The sequence below is a fragment of the Furipterus horrens genome, unplaced genomic scaffold (assembly GCF_987537825.1).
Source record: "Furipterus horrens unplaced genomic scaffold, mFurHor1.1.pri manual_scaffold_3, whole genome shotgun sequence".
Lineage (NCBI taxonomy): Eukaryota > Metazoa > Chordata > Mammalia > Chiroptera > Furipteridae > Furipterus > Furipterus horrens.
This window is the reverse complement of record NW_028327173.1, coordinates 38,207,397-38,230,619: the sequence shown is the minus strand read 5'-3', so window position 1 is coordinate 38,230,619 and position 23,223 is coordinate 38,207,397. Positions and strand designations below refer to the sequence as shown.

Genomic DNA, 23,223 nt, shown 5'->3' with positions numbered 1-23,223 from the left:
GATAAAATGAGGCTGAAGGAAGAGCCCGAGGGAGGTGGCAGGCTGTGTTAAGAGGAAGGAGAACACTGAGGCCCTATGGTGAGGAAAGGACAGCAGCAGGAAGGAGGGGAGCTGATGCAGGCAGCTGGAAGGCCACTCCTGACTCGCCCGGCCAGCGAGCTCAACCAGGGAGGGTGGAGCAGGGTCCACCGAGAAAGGCCTGGTTGAGCACATCTCAGCTCTGTGACCTTGGCTAGTCCTTTTCCTCCTGAACCTCAGTTCCTTCAGCAGAGAGTGAAAACACGCTTTTTGCCTTGCAACTGGGTTTGCGCGCCGGCATTTGGCAATGCACCTGTTTGTCCGGCACACCTGGTCATGCAATGCTGGCGTCTAAGAGCCGCTGAGCAGCGAAAGCGGAAACACCTACAGGGACCCACCCCCCGGCGGGAGGCACCCGGGCACCCGGAGGTGACCGCGCCCTGGGCCGCCGAGCGCTGACCTTCACGCGCCGGGCTCACTCGGGGGGCGCCCCATCCACTGCCCTCCGCAGCCTCCGGGGCAAGGGCCAGGTCCGGGGAGCAGTGAGGCACACATGACGGCCCCCGAGGCCGTGGCCGACGACCTGGACGCCCTCATCGGCGACCTGGACTATCTCCCGGGCCACTTCCACCTAGAGATGCAGCTGAACTTCGAGCCGCACTCGCCGGCCTCGCTCCGCGCCCGAGATCTGAAGCTGCAACGGGACGGTCTGCGGTTGGAGCTCGAGCTAGCAGCTGCCCCGCAGCGCTCGGCGGTGCGCCACCTCCTGGGCACCTTTGCCTTCTACCTGGGGGAGGTGAACGAGGCCCGTGAGCTCTTCCTCGAAGTGGCCCGTGAGGATCCGGGCAACCTCAACGCCTGGGCCAATCTGGCGCATGTGTACGGGCGACTAGGACAGGAGGAAGAGGAAGAGGCTTGTGCTGTAAGGCTGGCCGGCCTCATGGGCCTGGAGGTTGACCCCGAGGCCGACGAAGACCCCCAGCTCCGAGCCGCACGATGCCTGGCGGAGCAGGGCTATGCGCACGGCTTTGACGTGGGATGCGCCAGCGCAGAGGAGCACGCGCGGGTGCTGGAGGCCGGCATCGCGCTCTATGACAAGGCGCTGAGCTATGGGCAGCAGGTGAGTGACCCCACCCCAGGCTGGGAGGGCTGAGGCCGTGGCCCCTGAAGTCTACAGGGATGCCCCTGAACCCCGAAGACCCCCCAAACCCTGGCCCTTTGGCTTCCGGAGGACCTTCCCAACGTGCCTCTCCTACTCAGCATCTCCCTTAGGTCCCAGATCAGGTCTGTAGCTTTTCTCTGCTGAACTAGATAGGGGTGGACCCTCTTCCTAGCAGGGCAGCCTGCAAAGATGTTTGTTCTGGCAACACCAAAAACTCAATTTGGCCAACTCATCCCTCTCACTGGGCCCCTCCCAGCAAGTACCCGATGTGTCCATGCACACCCACTTAAGTAAAAGGCAAAACCAGACGTTCTGCCAGAAATGTGGGCTGTATTCTCACCTCCCCACTCACCCCCTACCCCCATCCATTCAGACCTCAAATCCTATCTATTCTGGCTCTTCATATCTCTGAGGTCTGTCCCCTCCTCTCCAGCCTCCCTGTGCCAACCCAGCCTCCAACAGTCCCTGCCTGAACCAGTGTAGTCGCCATCATCCTCCTGGGTTCCTGCCCTCTGGTTTGACCCTTCGGCCTTGTCCTCCACCCTGCTGCCAGTGTCACATTGCTCAGTCATGCTGGCCATGTCCCTCAGCTGCTCACAACCCCCAGTGATTCTCCACCACCTGGAAGATGAATCCAAAGCTCTGTGGTGGGCATTTGAGGCCCTGAGTGATCTCTGCCCTCCCTCTGCCATGTTCCCCCTTCCATCCAGACTTTTCCCATGGTCAGCTTCCCCTTGTTCCCCCTGAGCCAGGTCTCCTTACCACCCATCTTACCACTCTCAACCTCGTTCTGAGGTGCCCTTTTGCTCACCTTCGCCCGGAAGGGTGTCACAGTCTTGGGCATCCCTCCCCTGACTTCTCCAGGCTGGGTCAGGTGCCTCCCTGGGCTCCCATAGCACTGCTCACACTGTCCATTTACAAATCTGTCTCCACAACTCAACCTTGAGGTCCTTGAGAGTGAGGACATCTGTCTGGCTTACCACTGTAAACCCAATACCTGGCACAGTGCCTGGTACACAGGGGCACTTACTAAATGTATCTTGAATGAATGCAGGTGCAGCATAGTGCCTGGCACTAACTAGACAAATACTATGTATTTTAATTACCTATTGCTGCATAAAAAATACCCTCCAAAACTTAGCAGCTTAAAGCAATAAGCATTTGTTATCTCAGGGTTTTTGTGAGTCAAGAATCTAGGTGTGGCTTAGCTGGGTGCCTCAGGGCTGTGGTCTCATCTGAAGGCTTGCTGGCTCTCCTTCCACGCTCGCTTACCTGGCAGTTGACAGGATTCAGTTCCTCACTGGCTGTGGCCAGCGGCCTCCCTCAAATCCTTGCCACGAGGACATTCCATCATTTTCGCTACATTCTGTTCACTAGAAGCAAGTCAGTAGGTCTAGCCCTACTCAAAGGGAGGGGATTGCACAGGGCACACATATCAGGAGAGAGGGATCACTGGGGCCATCTCAAAGGCAACCTGCATTGGATGATAGATGAATGGTGGGCATTGTCCTCCTCACTACAGAAGAGGGAACCTCAGTTCAGAGAGGTGCCATGACTTTTCTGTGAGGGCACAGCACAGGCAGAGTTGAACTGATAACAATGGCATTTCATAATGGTTTAGATCTGTGATATTTAAATAGCAGCATGCCTTCACACACAGCTCCACTCACAAAGCCTCTGCATACCCCCTTGGAGCCTTTTCCACAATAGCTTATGGCTTCAGAGAGGAAATGTGGAGGGTGGAGTGCATGCACTTGACTTAAAAGGAGCAGTGCAAGGTAGAGGTTAAAATGGTAGACTCTGGGTCAGGGCATCCAAATCCAAATCCCAACTCCCCCATGCTCTCTTACCTCCAGTTGGTCCTCAGCATCACTGAGCTTCTAGTTCCTTCTCTGTAAAATGGGGATATTGATGGTTCTTATGTTCTCAGCTTCCTCATCTGTAAAATGAGGACATTCTCATCTGTTTGATGTCAAAACTAAGAATTGATATTTGGAAAGCACCTGGAATAGAGCCTGCACAGAGACCCCAGGATCACTGATAACCCCTATCTCTCCCAGCCTGGGAGACTCACTTCCACCCCACACTGGGTGTAGCTGTGGCCAACGTGTGGGGCCAACAGGTGTCCTGTTTTGAAGCCCGAGCCTGAGGCCCTGAATGCCAGCTGCCCTCAGTGGGAAGGAATGGCCAGCATTGTTTGTATTGAGTATGGTCTTGGTGGCAGAATGGGGCCTAAAGAACCCTAGGCTAGGGGCAGGAGGCCTGCCAGGGGGGTCTTCTGCTATCTGGGCTATGGTTTCCTCATCTATGAAAGAGGTGCAGGGAGGGGGATTGGGTGGTCTCCAAGGTCCCTCCTTGCTCCCTGGGGGAAGGCTTCTTGGAGGTGAGCAGGGAGGCAGAGCTCCCGGTGTAGGAATGGAATGGAGACTGGCTCCGCCCTCCCTGGTGGGGGCCACCTACCTAGTGAGTGACCTCCCAGAGGAGAGTATGTCAAGCAGTGTACCCAGTACTCCCAGGGAAGAGCTGATTGCCTCAGTTGGGAGGTGGCTCCCAGGCTGTGTGCTGGGTCCTCAGGCCTGGCCCAGGCACTGCTCCCCAGGTCTGGACAGAGAGGCTGTGGTCAGTTCCCACCCAACAAATCCCAGGAGAAAGTTGGGGATTTGAAGCTCCATTTTGTCATCTGAGGATTAGAAGAGATGGTGCTTATAAAGTAGCTGACACAGAGCAGGTGCTCAAGAAATAGCCACAGTCAGGATAATGATGATGACTTCATTATAGTTAGAGAATAGAGGCTTGGATTTGAGTCCTCAACTCTCAATATTTTGCTGGGTGGCTATAAACAAGTCACTTTTTGTCTCTGGCCTCAGTGTCTGCTGCATGAACATTAAACAGTAATGATCTCAGTTTCCTGATTATCCAATTGAATCATGAGGTGAAAGTGTGCATAAATTGGTCAGTTCTGAGCTTGTCTGAGAGGCATATACTCAGCACTTTAACATTTATTGAGCCCCTGCTATATGCCAGGCCCTGAATTTAAGAAGCTCATGGGCAAAGAGAGGAGGTAACATTTGTTTCTTCATTAACTAATCTTGCCTGGGTCCCTCCTCTGGGTGCAGGAGCCAAAGGGACAAGTCAGAGATGTGCTTACGGCTGGCCGAGACCACAGGCATTTATTAGATGGCCTGTTCCATGTGACAATCATCTCTGAGTGCTGTACCAAAAGACCATACTTTCTGAACCAATAACAGGCCCCCAGAAGCTGACAAGGGACATGGGTTTGGGGACATCCGGATCAATGTTGGAGTCAGTAATGACCTGGAGAGTCCAGGTCCCAGGGACAGAGTGGCAGTGACTGAGTTTTAGAGAGGGAACACCTTTTATCAGCACAGTGACTGAGGGAGGCTCCTGGACGAGGCAGGAGTGGAGTGGCAAGAAGGAGGTGAGGGCACTCCCAGCACAGGGCCTGTGGGGGACCTGCAGAGCCAGAGGGCTTCGGTAACAGCTGCCCTGGAGCAGGCATGAGGCCTGAAAAAAAGGCAGCGGAAGCTTCACGGGGAAGAGCACACCATGGCCTGGAACAACTGCTGATGTGGACCCTGAAATCTGGCTCCTGCCTCCTCTGTAGCCACATTTCCTCTTACTTCCCTTGGACACATTTCCCCGCGATTCTAAACAACTTCTCCTCCAAACACGCTGTGCTGTGCCATACCTCCCTGTGCAGCCACTCTTCCCTCTGCCTAGAAAGCAGACTCCATCCATAAAAACCCAGCTCAAATGTCACCTCCCCCTTGAAGCCTTCCTTCATACAACACACAGCTTAATCAGTAATATTCATGCCTTCTGTGGGTGCCTTCCAGACTTCATCTTAGACGGGACTCACAAGAACCTTCTGATCCCATTTTACAGATATGGGAACTGAGGTACAGCCAGGCAAAGTAACGCTCAATATCACATAAGTGGCAGTTGAATACACTGTACTCTGCCTGACTTCAAAGCTTTTGCTCTCTCTGGAGAGGTCAGAGAAGTGGGGGTGCGATGAGAATGTAGTGCAGATAGATGGCTGGCGGGTGGTGAGGGGAGACCCCTCAGAAACCACCTCCTGGAAGTCTGGGGTGGAGGAAGTGTTGAGAAAGAGAAGGTGGTTTTCATACAGAGAGATCTGATCTGATTGCTGGAGAAGAGTAGGAAGGAGCCATAGGAGGAGGCAATGGTAAACAGTCTAGGACAGGACTGGCTGAAAAGCTGAATGCCTCCAGAGCGCGTGGAATTATGGGCCAGAGGATTTGATATAAAGGAAGGGCTCTCAGGCTCTCAAGCTTTCAGATTGCTGGCCACTGGCTCGGGCTCTTCTCCCTGGAGGGTGCCCAGATGATTGTGCTGCAGCTGCATGTGTCTCCCTATATGGGATTTTGGGTGGGAAGGAACACCGGGTGCAGCCTAGGATCAGGCTGGCCTGGCACAGGGTGACAGGGTTATTCCCTGGGTGTTCTCGAGGGGATGAACTGTGAGGCAGAAGCCTGTTATTCTTCCAAAATTGTGTAGCTTCTATACCTTATGTTGTTTTAGTTTGTAAACTAACCCTATAGAAAAATTAAAAACAGGGGGAAATGCTAGGAGAACTCAGGTGTTAAAGAGTTTAGCCTTAATTGATAGGCTTAAGTGATTAATGCTGGTGGAAAGCTGTTATTCCAAAACTGTGAAGCTTGTGATTAAAGACCCCTTTCCTTTATCACCAGTTTTGCCTCTGGAATTTTGCCTAGTGGGTGGCAGTGGACAGCGGGACCTCAGCTGCTGTTCGGAAACAGCTTTCCATGGATCATAAGAGGAGTCTGGAAGGATAAGGGCAGAGACGAAGTCAGAGACAGGGTCAGGGAGGAGGAGGTGGGACAGCAGAACAGTGTGGGACCCCCTCAGAGCAGTGTGGGACCCCCCAAATGGAGAGGGTCGCCACCCAAGAGTGGAGCTGGCATGAGCAGCTGATGGTCTGACCCACCCTGTGCTGCAGCTCCAGGAGATTTTCCATACTGATGGGGCTGGGACCGTCCCTGGCAGGGAGGAGCCCCTGGAGTCCAAAGGATAAAGAGCAGCTGGAGAACCAATGAACAGCTGCTCCTCTGCTAACTAAAATGAGAAGAGAAAACATTATAAAAGCTAATAATGTGGCCCATAATCCAAAAATAAGCAGAGCGTTTGTGTGTGAGTGAGTGAGGATTTATAGCTTCCTTTCCCAGCTCTTCATGCCCTGCCTTCCTCCTTCCCAAGTCACAAAACTACGGTCAGGCAGGTTTCTTTTACCTGTCATTCCCCCCTTCCATCCCCCCTACACACACACTCTCTCTCTCTCTCCTCTCTCTCTCTCTCTCTCTCTCTCTCTCTCTCTCTCTCTCTCTCTCTCTCTCTCTCTCTCTCTCTCACAGATGGATTCCTGGTGGCAAATCACAAGATTGCGTGGATATTAAAAGTATTTTGGAATTAGACCAGGTTAAAATTCTGCCTCTATCACCAGGTGGTTACAAGCAAGTCATTTCACTTTTCTAAGTTTCAGTTTCCTTATCTGCAAACTGGGATTTTAACATCCCTCTCGCGGGGTTGCTGTGAGGATGAAGTGAGAAAACATGAAAGGCTCCAGGCAGGATGCAGATCACTTTAGGGGCCCGGCCCTGCTCCTTGCCCACCCTCTGGCCCCCCAGTGCTTTGCTGTTGCTTCTTAGCAGAGCCGCTCCCAGCCTCTGGCTTAGCGGCAAGGGATTTACCCTCTAGAGGGTGAGCCCTCTGTCTTGGGCCTCCCCTTTCTCTTCCCCCACCAACTGACGTTTAGCAGAGCTGAACACACAGAAGGAGTTTATGACTACTGTTTAATTTAGTTGAAGAACTGAATTTTAAGGCTTAACACACACACACACCCTTTTTTTTTTTTTTTTTTTTTGTAAATAAGGTGATCAAACTTTTATTTCTTTCAAAAGTAACATCCCTGCCCTGGCCAGTGTGGTGCTGTTGGTTGGAGAGTCATCCCATCAACTGAAAGCTTGCAGGTTCATTTCCCGGTCAGGGCACATATCTGGATTGTGGGTACAGTTCCTGGATGGGCACATATGAGAGGCAATTGATCGATGTTTCTCACTCACATCAATGTATCTCTCCCTTTATTTCTTTCTCCCTCCCTCCCCCTCGCTATGAAATCAATAAGCATGTCCTTGGGTGAGGATTAAAAAAAAAAAGAAAAGAAAAAGTAACATCCCTGTCCCAACTAGCTCAATTGTGTTTCTTCCCCTATCCCCATGGTTTCACCCTGCCCACATGCAGGTTTGGAGGTCCTTCTCCCGCTCAGGGCTCAGGGCAGGCCCTGGGTGACAAGGAGGACTGCCACTGCAGGGGGTGCCCCCCATTCCAGCCTGTTCCCCGGGCACTCAGCTCGGAATTATACATTCCTTGGTACATTTGATTTTTATTCAAACCTCACGGACAAACTGCCAGTTGAGTATTGTGATTCCCCATTGCACCAAGGACATATCAGGCTCAGGGAGGGAGGCAACGTGCCCGAGGTGACCCATTGTACCAGATTTCACCCGCAGGGAAGAAGGCCAGGCTGGTAGGCCAGCCTCACAAAGGTGTGGACATTCCAATCCCAATCACCACACCCACAGGGTGGGGACCTAGCAGGAAGGCCCAGGACACAGCCAGTCAGGAATCCGCAGTCCCCAGCACAAACACACCCTTCTGCCCTCTTGCCCCACCCGCCCTGAACCTTCCTTTTTCACTCTCCCCTTCTCTGCCCAACACCAGAGCTGCGTCAAGACACTGGCAACTCTGCTTCCCTGTGCAGGGCAGATGCAAGGGTGACCTCAGTGTGGGAGGCTGCAGGGGAACCCCCACACTGCTGGCCATGCCCTTGGTGACTTGGGCTAGTAGCTTAACCTCCCTGAGTGTCTGAACCTGCCTCTGTGAAATGGGAACAGTGGTACCAGCCTGATGGCTATAGCAGGAGTACCTGGGGTTGCAGAGAAAAGGCCCAGCCCCAGCGAGCATCAAGGGACGCAGGCTTCTTGTCCTCATCCCGATGGGGCTGCCAGGACAAGAGCCACAGCCTCCTCTTCTTAGTGGGCCCCGTTCCCCTCTCCGCTTCCTCCTGCCCTCCCTGTAGCCTGCCTCATCCTGACTCAGAACCAGCCTTGGGAAAGAACAATGACATTGGGGAAGACCTCCAGTTGGGGCCAGGGGCCAGGATATGGGTTCCTGCCCCAGCCGTGCCCCGACTGTGGGACAGCAAGTCATCTCACCTCCCCAGGCCTCTGTGTCCTCCTCTATCAAATGAGGTGGCTGGACTAAGGTGGTAGGCAGGTAATTTCAGGGACAGGGAGGACTTTGAGGAACAGAGAAGTGGAGGAAGGAATGAGTCTCCTGGCAGAAGAAAATGCATAAACACACATACCGAGGTGGGAACCACAGCTTAGGGACTATGGAGGACAGTATTTTGAGGGCTTTTTGAGATCATGAGCAGAGTTTCTCCTCCCATAGTGCTTGCAAAGACACACATGTACACACACACACAGTCCACAAACCAGAGAGGTCTGATTTGGTTCAACTAGGAAAGGAGATAGATGACCGCTGGATCATGAGTTAGGTACTGTGTGCTCTCATGTGCTTTTCATAGGTAAGCTCTCTTGATCCTCACAGAAATGCTGGGAAATAAGAACTTGTATTAACTCCATGCTACTGATGAGCAAACTGAGGTTCAGAGAGATGTAGTGAATTGCCCAAGGGCACACAGCCATAAATGGCTGGCAGGAATGAAATCCAAGTCTCTGGGACAAAAAGCCTAGGCTGAGAGACAGCTCTCCTGAGGCTCTGGCTCTGATGGCTTTGGTGCCACTCAGATTCGCATATCAGCACCGTCAGAGTTTGCTGCTGGCTTCTCTCCCTGCTTACCTGGCAAAGTACAGGACCCTAGAGCAAAGCCTTTAGTGTCACCTGGCTCAACTGCCTCTTGTACAGGAGAAAAGATTGTTATGTTAAGAGTACAGCATTCCCTCACTTATCGTGGGTGTTACGTTCTAGACTCCCCCAGCGCGACAGGTGAAAATCCGCGAAGTAGGAACCTTACATTTATTTTAGTATTTATATATATTTTAAGGCTTTATAAACCCTTCCCACACACTTATAAACCGTTCCCAGTCCCTTATTAACCTTTCCCACTCCCTTATTAACCTTTTCCACACTTTTATAAACACTACTTATGTTCTTAAACATATTCTACACTCTTAAACCTACATAACTTTAACAACATATGTATACAGTACTGCAAAAACCCGCAATATAGTGAAAAATCTGCGATAAATAATTAAATATAATATTTTTTTAAATCTCGCAATACAGTGCAGTCACGATAAGTGAACCGCAATATAGAGAGGAACTATTGTACAACAAAGCACGGACATGTGGGAGGAGCAGAGAAAACTCAGACATCACTATTATTACTGCACAGGGCAAGGTACTTCTTCACACCCACCCAGCCTCTACCAATGTTAGAGAGCTCAGTTTGGACCCAGGACTAAACAGGATCCCTTTTTTCTAGGGACAGTGGAATAAAGAAGTGGCTCAGGGCAGTCCTGCAAGTCTGGGAACTAGTGCAAAACAAAGGTGACCCACAGGGCCTGGGTTTGTATGACAGACCTAGGACCTGAAAGGGGGGTGACAACAGGGAGCTGCAGTTGATCTGATCAGCTCTTAAGATTTGCACAGAACCCACCAGGGAACCCAAGACAGAGATGGATTAAGGGATTTATTTGCATGACATAGCACCCATCCTTCAAATCCCCTCCACTCGGTCACATTGGTCCCTACCAACATGCCTGTGGCACAAGCAGGACAAGTGTATCATCCTAGTTTGCAGATTCAGAAGCTGAGGCCCAGGCTGGCCCAGCAGACTTTCTAGGATCCCTGGGGGAGGTAAAGGCAGGGGTGGGCCTCCACACCCATCCCTCTGTTTACTCCCCTCACCCACTGAGGCAGCCCCTGAGTAGGGGAGGAGAAATCCTGTCTTGCCTTCCTGTGCACACCCCCAGGTGGCAGGGAGGACCCAGGTGAGGTGAGGCCAGGGCCTGGTGTGCAGATGATCACAAAGGATATTCTGGTTGTACAGGAAGAACATCCTGAGTCCTGCCACCTTGTGACATTTCTTTCTGCACCATCAGCCTTAACAGGGTCGGCTTGATAAGGTTGGAAAGAACTGGAGCATTGGAGGGAGGCAGATCTGGACTGGAATCCTGACACGTCTGCCTGTCCTGGGCTGTGGGGCTGGGCTGGGCTGTGGCTTTTTTTCTTAGCCTCTGTTTCCTCGCCTGTAAAAGGAGGAGGATGCATTACATCTCAGGCTGCTGTGAGGATCAGTGCCACGATGCACTAGAGTGCCCAGTGGATAGTCGGTGCTCCAGAAATGTTTGTTCTCTTTCCTCTTCACTCCCCCTCCCCTGAGAGAAAACCAGTCAGCTCTCAGGAGCTAACTCACAGAGGAAGAGTACAACAGTTACCGGGAGCAAAGTTCAGACTGCAAGGCAAATGTTTTCCTTAGGAATCAACAAGGTCTCTTATGAGCCTATCCAGATGCACATAGAATCATAAGACATTGGTACACTAAAAGATCTATTGACATCCTTTCAAATAGCGAACCCCCCAATATTTCCTTTTTGGGGGGTCACCTTTGGAAGTAAATAGAATGGCTAAGATCCATCCTCATGCCCCCGAGCTAACACAAACCTGCTCTGTAATAGCTTATCCTACTCCTACTATTCTCTCTGCAGGTACTACCGAATCACCCACCTTTGTCATTTACCCATGGAACTGTAGCAGCTTAGATCTTCGAGCTTCCCTGAGGATCACAAATCCTGATCTTCTGGTTCATTTTTAAAAAGACCCTGTTTTTGCTCAGCTCCGCACAGTATGATACAGTGAGAGTCTAGTGCAGTGGTTCCCAAACAAGAGTGCATCCTCTAGAGGGCCTGTTAAAACACTGGTTGCTGGGCCCCACCCCCAGAGTTTTTGATTCAGTGAGTCAAGAGTCTGCACTTCTATCAAATTTCCAGGTGATGCGGATGCTGCCGGGTCCTGGGACCACACTTTGAGAACCACTAGTCTAGGGTAGTTGGGCGCAGGGTCTCTGGGGCTAAACTGCTGAGTTCCCAGCTCTGCTACCTTCTACCTGGGCCACTCAGGACCACGGTTGCCTCAGCTGTAAAGTCAGGATAATAAAAGTCTCCACCTCATAGGCAAGCCTGGAGAGGGCCTACTGCGTTAACTAACACATGCAAATGATGTGCCTGGTGTGTAGCAAGTGCTTGATAAAATTTGCTGTTATTAGCATAGCAGAAAGAAAGGAAGGAAAGAAAGAAAGGAAGGAAGGAAGGAAGGAAGGAAGGAAGGAAGGAAGGAAGGAAGGAAGGAAGGAAGGAAGGAAAAGAATGAAAGCCCCATTTCCAGGTTTCAGTCCAGACTTTCGCACTGGCCATGTGACTTCAAGGACATCATCTCGCCTCAGTTTTCCCACCTGTACTAAAAGGGTAATTATAACCCACTTTACATTCCACATAGTATTCTGAGGATCAAGTGGAATGTGTGTGAGTGCGCTTTTTAAATGATAAGCACTGTACAAACGCCTGCAGCTAGATGTTGTGGGAGAACATGAACTTGAAGTCAGAGAGACCTGGCCTAAAATACCAGGTTAAATAGGCAAGTCTCTGCCTCTTTCAGGCTTAGTTTCCTCATTTTTAAAAAGAAGGAAATAACAGTGAGAACTCCAGAGTAGCTGGGAAATGTCCTGAGAACCCCTCGCCTGAGATCCGTTCCTCACTCTCATCTTCAATGAGCAGCAGGGTCTTAAGGATTTCAAATCAGGGTCAGTGCTGGTGCCTGAGCCTGGCCCCGCCCCCTGCGGGGGAGCAGCAGCCTAATCTAAGACCCATCCAGCTCCAAGCCTGGGCTGACTCACTGGCCAGCCCCTCCTGTAGACCAGAAGCCCCAGCTCATGGGGTCATGATAAGAATGTAACAAGAGAAAGGGCGAGGCTTCCTGTCCAGCTCCCACACCAGGCAGGCCCTCAGTAAACACGCCCGGCCTGGCAGAGATCCTTTCAGCCCCTCCCAGGCTGCCTCCAAACATCTTGCCTCTGGGAGCCATCAACTCTGGAAGTGAATTCCTTGCAGCATAAGAGGTTTCACAGCAACTTTATTTTCCAGGAGAGAGGAAGGAAGGAAGGATGGGGAGGGAACAGTCAGAGGCCTGTTTAATTTAATTTAACGCACTGTGGCTTGCCAGGTTGCCCCTGGTAACAGCTTCAGTTGCTGCTTCAGTTACAACCAGAAGGATTTTTAAAGAGACAGCCCATTTTAGGGCCAGAACTGCACAGCAGAGGGAATGGCATCCACCAACTTCATCACAGGGAGAGAAGATAATACCTTAGGCACAGCAAGGCTTCAGACCAGATCCATTTATATACAATTGACTCCATTCCAAATCTGCAACCCCATAAGCCCTCTGGCAAATATAACTCTTAAGCAGGAATCTAAGAAGGGACTATGTTTGGGATTCGTCATACAGATGTCACTCTGCTAGCTCCTTTCCTGAAAATCATTTTCAGTCTTCAAGGTGAAGGGGAAGCTCTTAAGAGTTGTCCCTGCAATTCAGAAATACTACCACCAGGTAGTAGTATTGTGTGCTTAGTTCAAACTCATAACCAGGCTCTTGACTCACTTGAGAATATCAGAGTTGTGGCGAAACCATTGGATTTTAAGACTTGATACTAGCTACTGAGTGACCGTTGGCAAGTTGCTTCACCTCTGTGGTCTCAGTGTCCTCAGAGATAATAATAAGGAGATTGATCAAAATAATTGAGGGTTGTGGACAATACTTGAGTCTAGGACTATGAAAGCATGAGCTTAAGTCCCAGCTCTGTCATGTTCTATGTGGCTGGGTGCATAATTTAGTTCCTTGCCACCTGAACACCAAACAAGAGAGTGGCCATGAACCAGGGAGAGCGCCTGGGACGCCACATCCTCTCCAATACTGGGGACCTTTAGAACTGGGGAAGGTGCCTGGGACCCTAGGGGATCTGAGGCCTAGGAGCACAGCAGGGTGTGGAGAGTGGGGTGAAAGAGGATGCCTCTGGATTCCAGGGCCTGAGACCCCATTGCTCCATAGGGAACTGAAATAGGTCACAGTACAGAGAAGCCTCCTAGACACCCCTAATTCCATTCAGCTTATACCCAAACCAGGAGAAAGGCAGTAAACATTAATGGAGCAAGTACTCCAGGCTAGGACTGCTTCACAATGCCTGTGACATTGGCATTATTATCCCCCTTCAGGTAAGGACACAGTCCCCAGGCGTAACTTATCCGCCCAGTGCCAGCCACCAGCCCTCTGCTCTTTGTATTACAGCCCCCAGCTCTATTGCACCTGCTCTCTTTGTGGCTACACCTCCTTGTAAGGAGCCTGAGAGGGGGAGCAGGTTATGACCTTCCCTACCATGACTCAGTTTGGCCAACATCAAAGTGAGCATAGGGTCAGCGGTCATGAGAACACACGTACAAGCAGCCAGGTGGCCTGAGGCGCACATGCCTTCAATCTTTCCATGGTCAGATGCTGATAGTATGTCCAGGTCTTCAGCCATCATGGCCCACAGTAGTTGTCTGATGGCTCCCTGCTACCCTGCAGGTGAGCTCCTGGTCCTAAGCTTGGCATTTAGGGGCTCCTCCTGGTGTACCCCTGCTGGCTTATCCTCTGCCCCTTACAGCTGCATGCAGCCCCCGACACTCAGTGCTCACTCATCTCTGAGCTTTTGCACGTGATGTCCTCTCCATCTGCAATGTCTTCTCTCATCACACCCACTGGGGTGTTCCTCTTTGTCCTTGAGAAACTTGATCCAGCCTGTCCTCCTCCAGAAGCCCAGGGGGTACCCCTGGGTCGTGTAGGATGCCTCCTCCCCTACCCCTGGTGTTCCTTTATTCCGTGCCTTTGGTTCTGACCTTGCCGCCAGATCGGAAGCTCCTAAAGGCAAGACCTGCCTCTTCCCTCCCCTATCCCCACTGCCCAGCCTGGGCCACACAGGAAGGTCCTTGGGGAATAGTGGCTGAGAAATGCAGTTAGTGGAGCCCCCTCTTGATGGTCTGGCTTGGTTCACTCAGTGGGATGTGACTCACAGTTCTCCTTCCTCTCTCTTCCTCCCTCCAAGTTCATCCATGGCCTTCCCAGAGCAGCTGCAGTGTAATTTGCAAGCTTTAGCTCCCCAATACCACATCTACATACACATGCTCCACGCTCACCAGGCTACCCACACACCTCCACGCTGAGCCCTCCATCTGGAATGCCCCGGTCCCCCATCTGCCCTCTGATATACCTCTGCTGTTCAAGACGCACATTACAGCCCAACCCCTGCAAGGCTGCCTCAGAGTCTTCCGGCTGGGATAGCCTCTCCATCCTGCTATACCTGTCTGCATCCCTCTCCGGGCCTTCACCCCACTCTGCCTTGTACCACAGTTACTGGCAACCCAGTGTGGTGAGGAGAGCGTGGGCTTTGGAGCCCGGATCCCAGCACTGATACCCACACACTTTATGAACTTGAGCAGGTCACCTTACCTCTCTGAGCCTTAACATGTTGCTCTGTAAAATGGGGTGACACCTACCTCACAGGCGTTGTGAGATTGAGATGATTGCTATGAGGATCCTGGCACGTGGCAGGCACTCAGTCAAGCCCTATGATTTATGCCTGGGTCTCTTTCCCCAGTCAGGCTGCGAGCCCATCTGGGCCAGGGTGCAGCTCCCATTCAGTTCCACGTTCCCAGAGTACCGAACACTGGGCTTCACACCACAGATGCCCAGAAATGCTGGCTGGACTGAACGCGTTCACCCAGCTGCTGGGAGTGAGGGCAGAGGGATGATGGGGTCCTGAGCTAAGGAAGCCATCGTGGGGTGTGAGGTGAATGCAGAGTCGAGTCTGGAGACCATCGACAGGAGATGAAGACAGAGGGAGGGGCTGGAGCCTGAAGCAGATCTGCTGATATGCACTGGGGGTTTTATTGGTTTTCATTAAAATTCCTTCCCGAGGCAGGAACAGCTACTCCCATAAATAACAGCATAAATATTTTATCTGGTGCCCAAGTCGGTCTAAATGCACGGCAAGGCTGGCAAGAATAACAATGGGAGACAGTGCAGGGGGGTCCCAGGCTTCAGCTGAACTCACTCAGCATACCCAAAGGGGCTTTCTCCGGAAGGTGGGAGCTGAGGGATGGCAGGGGAGAGAAGGTGACCAGTGGAGTGTAGGCCCCAAGGTGGGGGCATGCAGAACACAGGTGGGGAGCCAGGGGAGGGGAGCTCAGCTTGGAGAACAAGGTGGGAGAGGAGGGAACGTGTCCCACACTGGCTCTGTGATGGGCTCCTCATGCAGGGCATTCACACACATCATCTCGTCACCTCCTCTGTGGTCAGACAAGTGAAGTGACTTGCCCAGGGTCATCTGGCCAGTCCATGGCAGACCCGGGAGACTCCTCGTGTTCAGAGAATGTGTGGGAATCTATGAACAATAGCCTGAGTACCTCAATAACAGCAGCACGGGCCATTCTCTGCTTCCCTAGATCCCCATGGAGGAGAAAAGGGGCTGGTACTTCACCATGGCAACGCTTTTCATCAGGTCAGGCTGGGGAGGGGAGCCCGGGATGGAGGGGGGTGATGACTGGAACCCAGGGGACAGGTGGCTGAGCCCACGTCTATGGCAAGGGCTCCCCAAGACCCCCTCCCTGCCATTGGCCAGGGAAAGGGAGGACTTACAGCATGCTAGGGGCCGCTGGGGGAGGTGGTACCGACCAGCTGTATCCTTTTCTCGGCCACAGGCTAGATGGCATCTTCCTGGAGCTGGGCAGCGAGGAGCAGAAGAGGCTGCCTGCCTTCAACCGCACACTGGCCTTGCTCCGGCAAGTCCTCAAGTCCTCGGACCCCCACCCCCTGAGGTAGGGCCCTCAGGGATGGGGGAAGAGCAGCCTCTGCCCAGCTCTCCCCGCTCCTGTTTCTGGCACTGGCCCCACCTGGAGCGCTGCCCCCCTTTTCAGACCCTGTTTCTCTCCCTCACCCTCAGTCTCATATGTCCTCTTGTTCATCTCAAGAGCTCACTCACCTTGCACAGGCAAGTACACCGATGGTGAGTCAGTCACATAATTGCATGTTTCCAGGCGTGTGACTCAAGACCTAGCATGTAAGAGACAGAGCTTGAGAGAGAGCTTCTAGCTCAGCCTCTTGCCTCCACTTTGCGGCCTGGAATGGAGGCTGTGCTGGAGAGGAGTTCAGTCCTTTTTCACAGGGTCACACGACCCGAGTAGGGACTAGAACCTCAGAGCTGAAGAGCTGGAGCCAGGGAAGCCGTGCACCTTCCAGGAGGTCCCCTGAGCAACACAGTAAACACAGATCGAGCACAACCGTGTGTTCATCCATTCACTCACATGTCCCCTCTCCCCTCCTTTGTTTCTCTCGGTGGGTCCCTGAGTGGCCCTCTGTGATTTCATGGCACTGACCTTCCCTTTGTCTTCCTGGGAGCTGGCCCCTCCATCCTTGCAGCTTCTCTCTCTCTCTCCTCCCTGCCGCTTCTAGAGACCCCTCTCCCACCCTTCACCCCAGCTCTGGCCTGGTGCTACCTCGGAATGCTGCTGGAGAGGAAGGACACCTTCTCCACCACGCCTATGGGCATTCACGACTGCGGGTACTCCGGGACAGACCCCCTGGACTGCTTTGGCAAGGTAAGTGTCCCCAGCCCCACCCAGTGTCCAAACTAGGACGGAGCCTACCACCCCATCCTCCTCTTCTGGAACCCTCTGCTTCTCTGGGTGTCATCCCCCGCTTCCACCCCCACAGCGTGCTCACCCAGAAAGTGCCCTCATTCCAGACCTCTCTCTCCATCCCAGACAAAACAAAAGGGTCCCCTCGATGGATCCTCTTCGCCTAAGAATCAGACCCTTTCCACACCCAGTCTGGCCCAAGCCTGTGTCTCCAGCCTTGTCTTCTACGCTGTTCACCGTTTCCCAGATATACCCTCAGGCTCCTCTCCTCAGGCCTTAGTTCCCTTTGTCCCTCCCCACCTCCAGTGGCTAGTGGAAAGAGGATGGTTTTAGCCAGGGTCTCGTGCCAGCTGTGTCCACAGGCCATGTGATGCTAAGGCAAGTCACTTCCAACCCTGAGCCCCCTTTTCTGTAAGTTATGTGATCTTTCTACCTTCTAGATGATTGAGAGACTCAAAGGAGTTAGTGGACAAAACTGTTCATTGAAAACTGTAAAGTGCTGTTCAGGCCTTATTCTTGGCACCTTGTTTACGTGGCCCTTTCTACACTCAGCTCAGTTTTGGAGTCTTTCCTGGAGGCCAGGGACCCTGCGACGTTCATTCACCAGTGCATTCAGCACAGTGCCCTGCACAGGCACATTCCTGATGCTTGCTGGTGGGTGATGAGCAATTTCTTGATGAGAGATCATAGAAGAGAGCAGAGCATTAACATTGGCTCATGAGTATTCTGAGAGTTGTGTCCAATTTAACAAAAACACTGTGCCTTCACCACACCTTGAGAACCTACTCTGCTGGAGCAAAGAGAGGGACAGACAGGGCCCCTGCCCTGCAGTTCGCCATCTCAGAGGCAGCGAAGGACACAACACCCATAGCCAGCAGTAACAATATAGGGGGTGAGTGCTGTGACCTAGGTAGAACCTCTGCATTAGGTACAGGGGAGGTAGAGGCTGATTCTGGCCCATCCTCCCATCTTCCCTGGGAAGATAGAAGGGAACACACTCGATGTGTGTGAGGAAGAGGGGTTTGCCTGGGGTCTGGAGGGATTCACTGGACATGACCCAGGAACATGATGGAGAGCATGGCAATGGGTTGAGCTCTCAAGAGTTACATGCCAGTGAGCTGTGCCCCTAAGTGTTGGCCTCCATGAGAAGACCAAGCTTACTGGCAGGTGGATATGGGGAATAAGAACATTGCAATGACATGGCTCCATCCAGAGACGGGATTCCTGAAGGTCATTATGTAGCCAGTTCTGGCAAACAGACAGATTGTTTGCTCTTCCTCTCCTCCCTTACCCAGGCCATCGAGATTGCCAAGGACCAGCCCCCAATCCTGAATCGCCTGGCCAAAATCTTCTACTTCCTAGGAAAACAGGATATGGCCATTGGCACCTGCAACATGGCCCTGGATGTCCTACAGGATCCGGAGCTCAATTGGCAGGCATATTGCACAAGGGCCAAGGTAAGTCCCCCTTTAACTCCATCTCCTCCTGCCATCGGAAGTCAGAGAACAAGGACCACAGGCCAAGACCCTGTTGCCGGAACCCAATGGTATTGGAGCCTTCATGGCGGAAAGGAGCTTAGGAGTCCTTGAGGCACACAGTTTATGTTCTGTATGTTGTTGGGTAAAAGAATAAAGGACCCTCCTATCCATTGCAGGCATCCCTTCTACAATGACCTACCTGGTCTATGACCTGCAGCCTCTTCTTGATCAGTATCCCATGTAGTCAGACAGACCTGGGTTGAAATCTGACATCTCCACTTATCACTCTGGGGCCAGGGACAAACCACTTATCCTCCAAGCCTCTAAATCTGGAAGATACGAACAGTAACACCTGTCCTAAAATGTTGCCAGAAGACTAAGTGAAGTAACACCTAATGCACCGTGCCTGGCGCATAGGAGGTGCTGGTGAAAGGCAGCAGGATATATTAGGGGTAGTCTAAGGGAGTAGTCGATCAGAGCTCTGGCTCTGGACCGGCTAGTCTTGGTCCAAGTTCCACAGCAGCACTCACATACTGCGGGACCACAGTCATATTGTCTTGCCCAAATTCTGGGCCTCACTGGAGATGACCATACCTACCTCACAGAGTTGTTATGAGAATTAGATTCCATGTAAAACTCAGCACTGAGAAGCACACAGTAAGAACTCATAACTGACGGGTTGCTATTACTAGGTGTATTTTTAGCTGATTTCCTGTCTCTTGAAGCAGTCTACCACATAGTCATCCAGCTCTTCAAGTTAGAAATTTAGTTGAGAACGTCTCCCTCTGCCTTCCCCCACTGGTCCCAGATCTGCCCTCTGGACCCCCACAGAGCCCATCTGCTTGGGGACAGAGACCTGGAGCTCCAAGTCAGCTTTGCTCCAGGATAAACAGTCCCTCCAATCCTCTCTACTCACTTCCTCAGGAAATGATTTCAAATCTGCTCCCTTGTTCTTGGTCTCAATGGCATAATCATTTTGCCAGCCAGTAGTAGGCAGGATATTCATCCATTGTAGTTGATATGTTATTATCAACAGTAATGCTATTAATCATAATAGTAAACAATGTAACACTTCTGTAACAATGCATTTCACCCAGCACTTCCATGTTCATGGTCTGATTTAATATCCTCAAACCATCATCAGCTTGTGTCCTGCTCACTGGCTCCCTATAGCTCCAAGGTCACATACTACTCAGATGATCAAACTAGCACCAGGATGAGGGCAGGGGATGGTGAGGTGGAAGGAACAGAAGGGAAGGGAACTCGTTACCTATGTGAAAACCTCAGTTCCTACCCATGAGGCTGCAACCCATAAGGCCCTACTTGGCTCATTACCTCCCGACATCACCTCCCTCTGCCTACCCCTCACTCAGCATCTTCTCTTCCAGCCACACTGGCCTCCATACTGTTCCTGAGGCAACATCTTCCCTCAGGACTTCTGCCTAAAATGCTCTTCTTCCAGTGTCCGATTGGCTTCCTCCCTCACCTCCTGGAAGTCTTGTTTAAAGGCAGCTTCTAGCACTATCTTACTGAAAATATCAACCTCTCATCATGTAAAAAAAAATTTTTAACCTTAGGACATGCCCATTGATTTCAGAGAGAGGGGAAAAGAGAGAGAGAGAGAGAGAGAGAGAGAGAGAGAGAGAGAGAGAGAGAGAGAGAGAGAGAGAGAGAGAGAGAGAGAGAGAGAGAGAGAGAGAGAAACATCAATGTGAGAGAGAAACATCAACTGCTTGCCTCTCATACAGGCCCCAACCAGGACTGAACCCAGAACCTAGGCACGTGCCCTGACCGGAATCAAATCTGCAACCTTTCAGTTTTATGGGACCATGCTCCAACCAACTGATCCATAACCACAGGGCAACCTCTCAACACTTACCACTTCCTAACATACTATTTGCTTATTTATTATATTTTTTTGTCTCTCCCCACCACTAAAATATAAGCTCCATGAGGGCAGGAAATTTTGTCATTTTGCTCTCTAGTGTACCCTCAGTTCCTGGAACAGTACCTGGCACATAGCAGGCTCTTGATGAATATTTTTTGAATGAATGAATGAATGAACGAACTGAGCACCTACCATACACTAGGTCCTGGTTGAAACACGTTCTCTCAGTCATCATGGTAACTCCCCAAGGAAAATATTAGTGTACTAATTTTTCAAATGTGGAAAATAAGGCTCACAGAGGTTGAGCAACTTCCTCTAGCTCACATGTGAATAAGGGGGATGGGTGGAATTCAGCCAAGTCCAACTGCAATAAAACCAGAGCTTCCCAACCCCCCACCCCCTACCTTCCACACTCATATTATGAAGCTCTCTTAGAACCAGAGCCCCCCTGTTGGCTATGAGGTTTTAATACTTTCAACAACAATGACCCCCTTTTCCTTCCTTCCTGCTTCTCACCCCTACCTCACCGCTCCTGAATCTCTAGACTTTATAAATGCTCCAAGTGTGGGGGAAAAGGGACAAAGTGAAGATGAAAGCAGGGGCCTGGAATCTTCTGTAATTTGATGCCTGTAAGTTGCGGCTACCTGTCACTCTTCCCAAACTGCTTGCTTACATGGACTTTCACAAAATTGATGCTGTTATTCTATCTAAAATAACCCTTTCCCCAGTCACCTCAATCCTATCACCCTGCTTACTTTTTCATAGCAGTTATCACTGCTTGAAATGGTACTGATCTTCTCCCTAGTAAAACGTTAAGTTCTACCAGCACAGGGACCTCATCTGTCTTATCAACAGTGCACCCCCAGTACTTAGCACAGGACCTGGCATATAGTGGACACTCAGTACATATTTGTTGAGTGAATGAAGGGCTCTTACTTCATCCAATCCACTCATTGTACATATAGGAAAACTAAGACCCAGAAAGGGGAGTGGCTATCCCAAGCTGTACCAGGACTAGAACCTAGGACTCCTGGGTCCCAGTCTCAAGGGTTTTCTGCTGCACCACAGAACCTCCCTGAGCTGCTGTTGAGAAAAAGATGGGCTTCATTTAGTGTAGAAATGAGGGCAGGGGTCCTTGCTTGGAGCATCTTCCCTAAGCTGACTCTCTGTGGGCAGATCCATATGAGAGCCTACCTTCATGACCTGGAGCGGGTCAAGATGGGACTCGGAGGCATGCCTGACAGGAACCACCTGGCCTGTGCCAAGGCGGACCTCGAGGAAGTGGTCAAGGTGTGCCCAGGGCTCAAGACCTACCTGGACATCGGCCGGGTAAGCTCGTCTCTGGGCTTGCATAGCCAATGGCTTACTAAGAACGTATTTACTTTCTGTCAGGCCAGGTCTGGGAACTTAGGACACAGGGAGGAATAGGGGACCTCTTTCTACCTGATAACAGTACCCACCACCTACAGGTGAGAAATAAATGAGAGAATGCCCGTACATCATTTAGGACAGGGCCTAACGCTTTCTAAGCACTCAGAAAGTAGGGACCAATATTTTTTATCCAGAAGTGCTTTCTGTGCACAGGGAATGGTTAACAAAAGGTGACAAGATCATATTTTACATATGAGAAAACTGAGGCCCAGAAATTGCCTTGCTCAAGGTTATGTGGCCAAGAGTGGTGAGACTGGAACTGGAATCAGAATACTGTCTCTCCTTTTCCAGGGACAGGGGACCAACATTTGCAGTGAATAATTGTGGAAAGAGAGAGGAACAGCTGGAAAGAGGGAAGGCTGGAATCCGGGGAGCAGTCACAGAGGAGGGGGGAGGGAGGGTTGAAAAGCTCACCCCTGCCATCCCACCCCAGGTGTACTACTACATGGGCGTGGACGCAATGCGGGAGCTGCTGGCAGTGGATGAGGCGGCGCTGAACCAGGCGCTGGTCTTCTTGGCCAAGGCCGGCGAGTCAGAGCTGGGCGCCTCGCTGCCGGAGGTGCAGCTGCTGCGAGGCAAGTGCCTGCGCATCAAGGGCGAGGAGGCCAACGCAGCGGCCTGCTTCAAACGCGCGGTGGAGCTGGACGACGCCGGCTCCAGCCACACTGAGGGCTTCGGCTGCCTGCTCGAGGCGCTGCTGGCGCAGTGGAGCCAGGCGCAGCTGAGCGATGGCGAGCTGGGCCGCGAGGTGGACGCGTGGCTGCGCCGCGCCCAGGACAAGTACCCGGCGGCGCGCCTGCGCCAGGAGCTGCAGCGTGTGTGGCGCGGCCGCGCGGGCGAGGTGCTGGGGCTGGCCCGGGCCTTGGTGGACCAGGGACGGCTGGCGTTGGTGCGGCTGCTCTTTGAGACCATGGGACATGATGGTGAGGGTACGGGGGCACCGCGGGTCTGCCGCGCGTTCTCCTTCTGAGGAACCCCATCGAGGCCTCGTCAGTCAGTTTCTCTTTCAGGAACTGGAATGGGGACCTTGAGACAGTAGGGCAGTTTGATACGCCTGCGGAGTTAGAAGGGCCTGGTTCAGGAAACTGCCAAGAGAAGAACAGAATTGGGCAAATGTGCAGAGAAAAATAAGATGGCTGCAACTCTCCTAAGAGATGCATTAGATAACTGTCTCAATTTTGGCGGTTTTCTAGTTTGCGGTGCAATCCCTTAGGCCTCAGTGTGTGTCTTTGGATCACCCTGAGCAACTCTATCCTTAAAATAAAGCCCTTACTTAAGTTGGCTGGCGTGGGTCTCACAGCTCCTGCAGGCCAGAAAGCCATGGCCACAGCAGAGGGCAAAGCTGCACAGTGAGCCAGGAAGGGGCAGGGCAGTGGTCTACGCCGTGTGCTCCGGGCTCTTTCCTACCTGGCTAGCAGTCTTCCGGCAGGCCTCATC

General features: G+C 52.0%; 1 protein-coding gene across 1 annotated transcript; it reads left to right on the top strand.

The window, feature by feature from the left end:
• Nucleotides 1-571: 571 nt before the first annotated feature.
• Nucleotides 572-22,908, top strand: LOC150014958 (tetratricopeptide repeat protein 22-like). Its single transcript, XM_090269532.1, is given in 7 exon segments — nt 572-1,138; nt 15,799-15,854; nt 16,054-16,175; nt 16,832-16,950; nt 18,285-18,446; nt 21,532-21,684; nt 22,220-22,908. Coding segments are annotated over 7 exon segments (1,716 nt in total). The 3' UTR covers nt 22,757-22,908.
• Nucleotides 22,909-23,223: the final 315 nt, after the last annotated feature.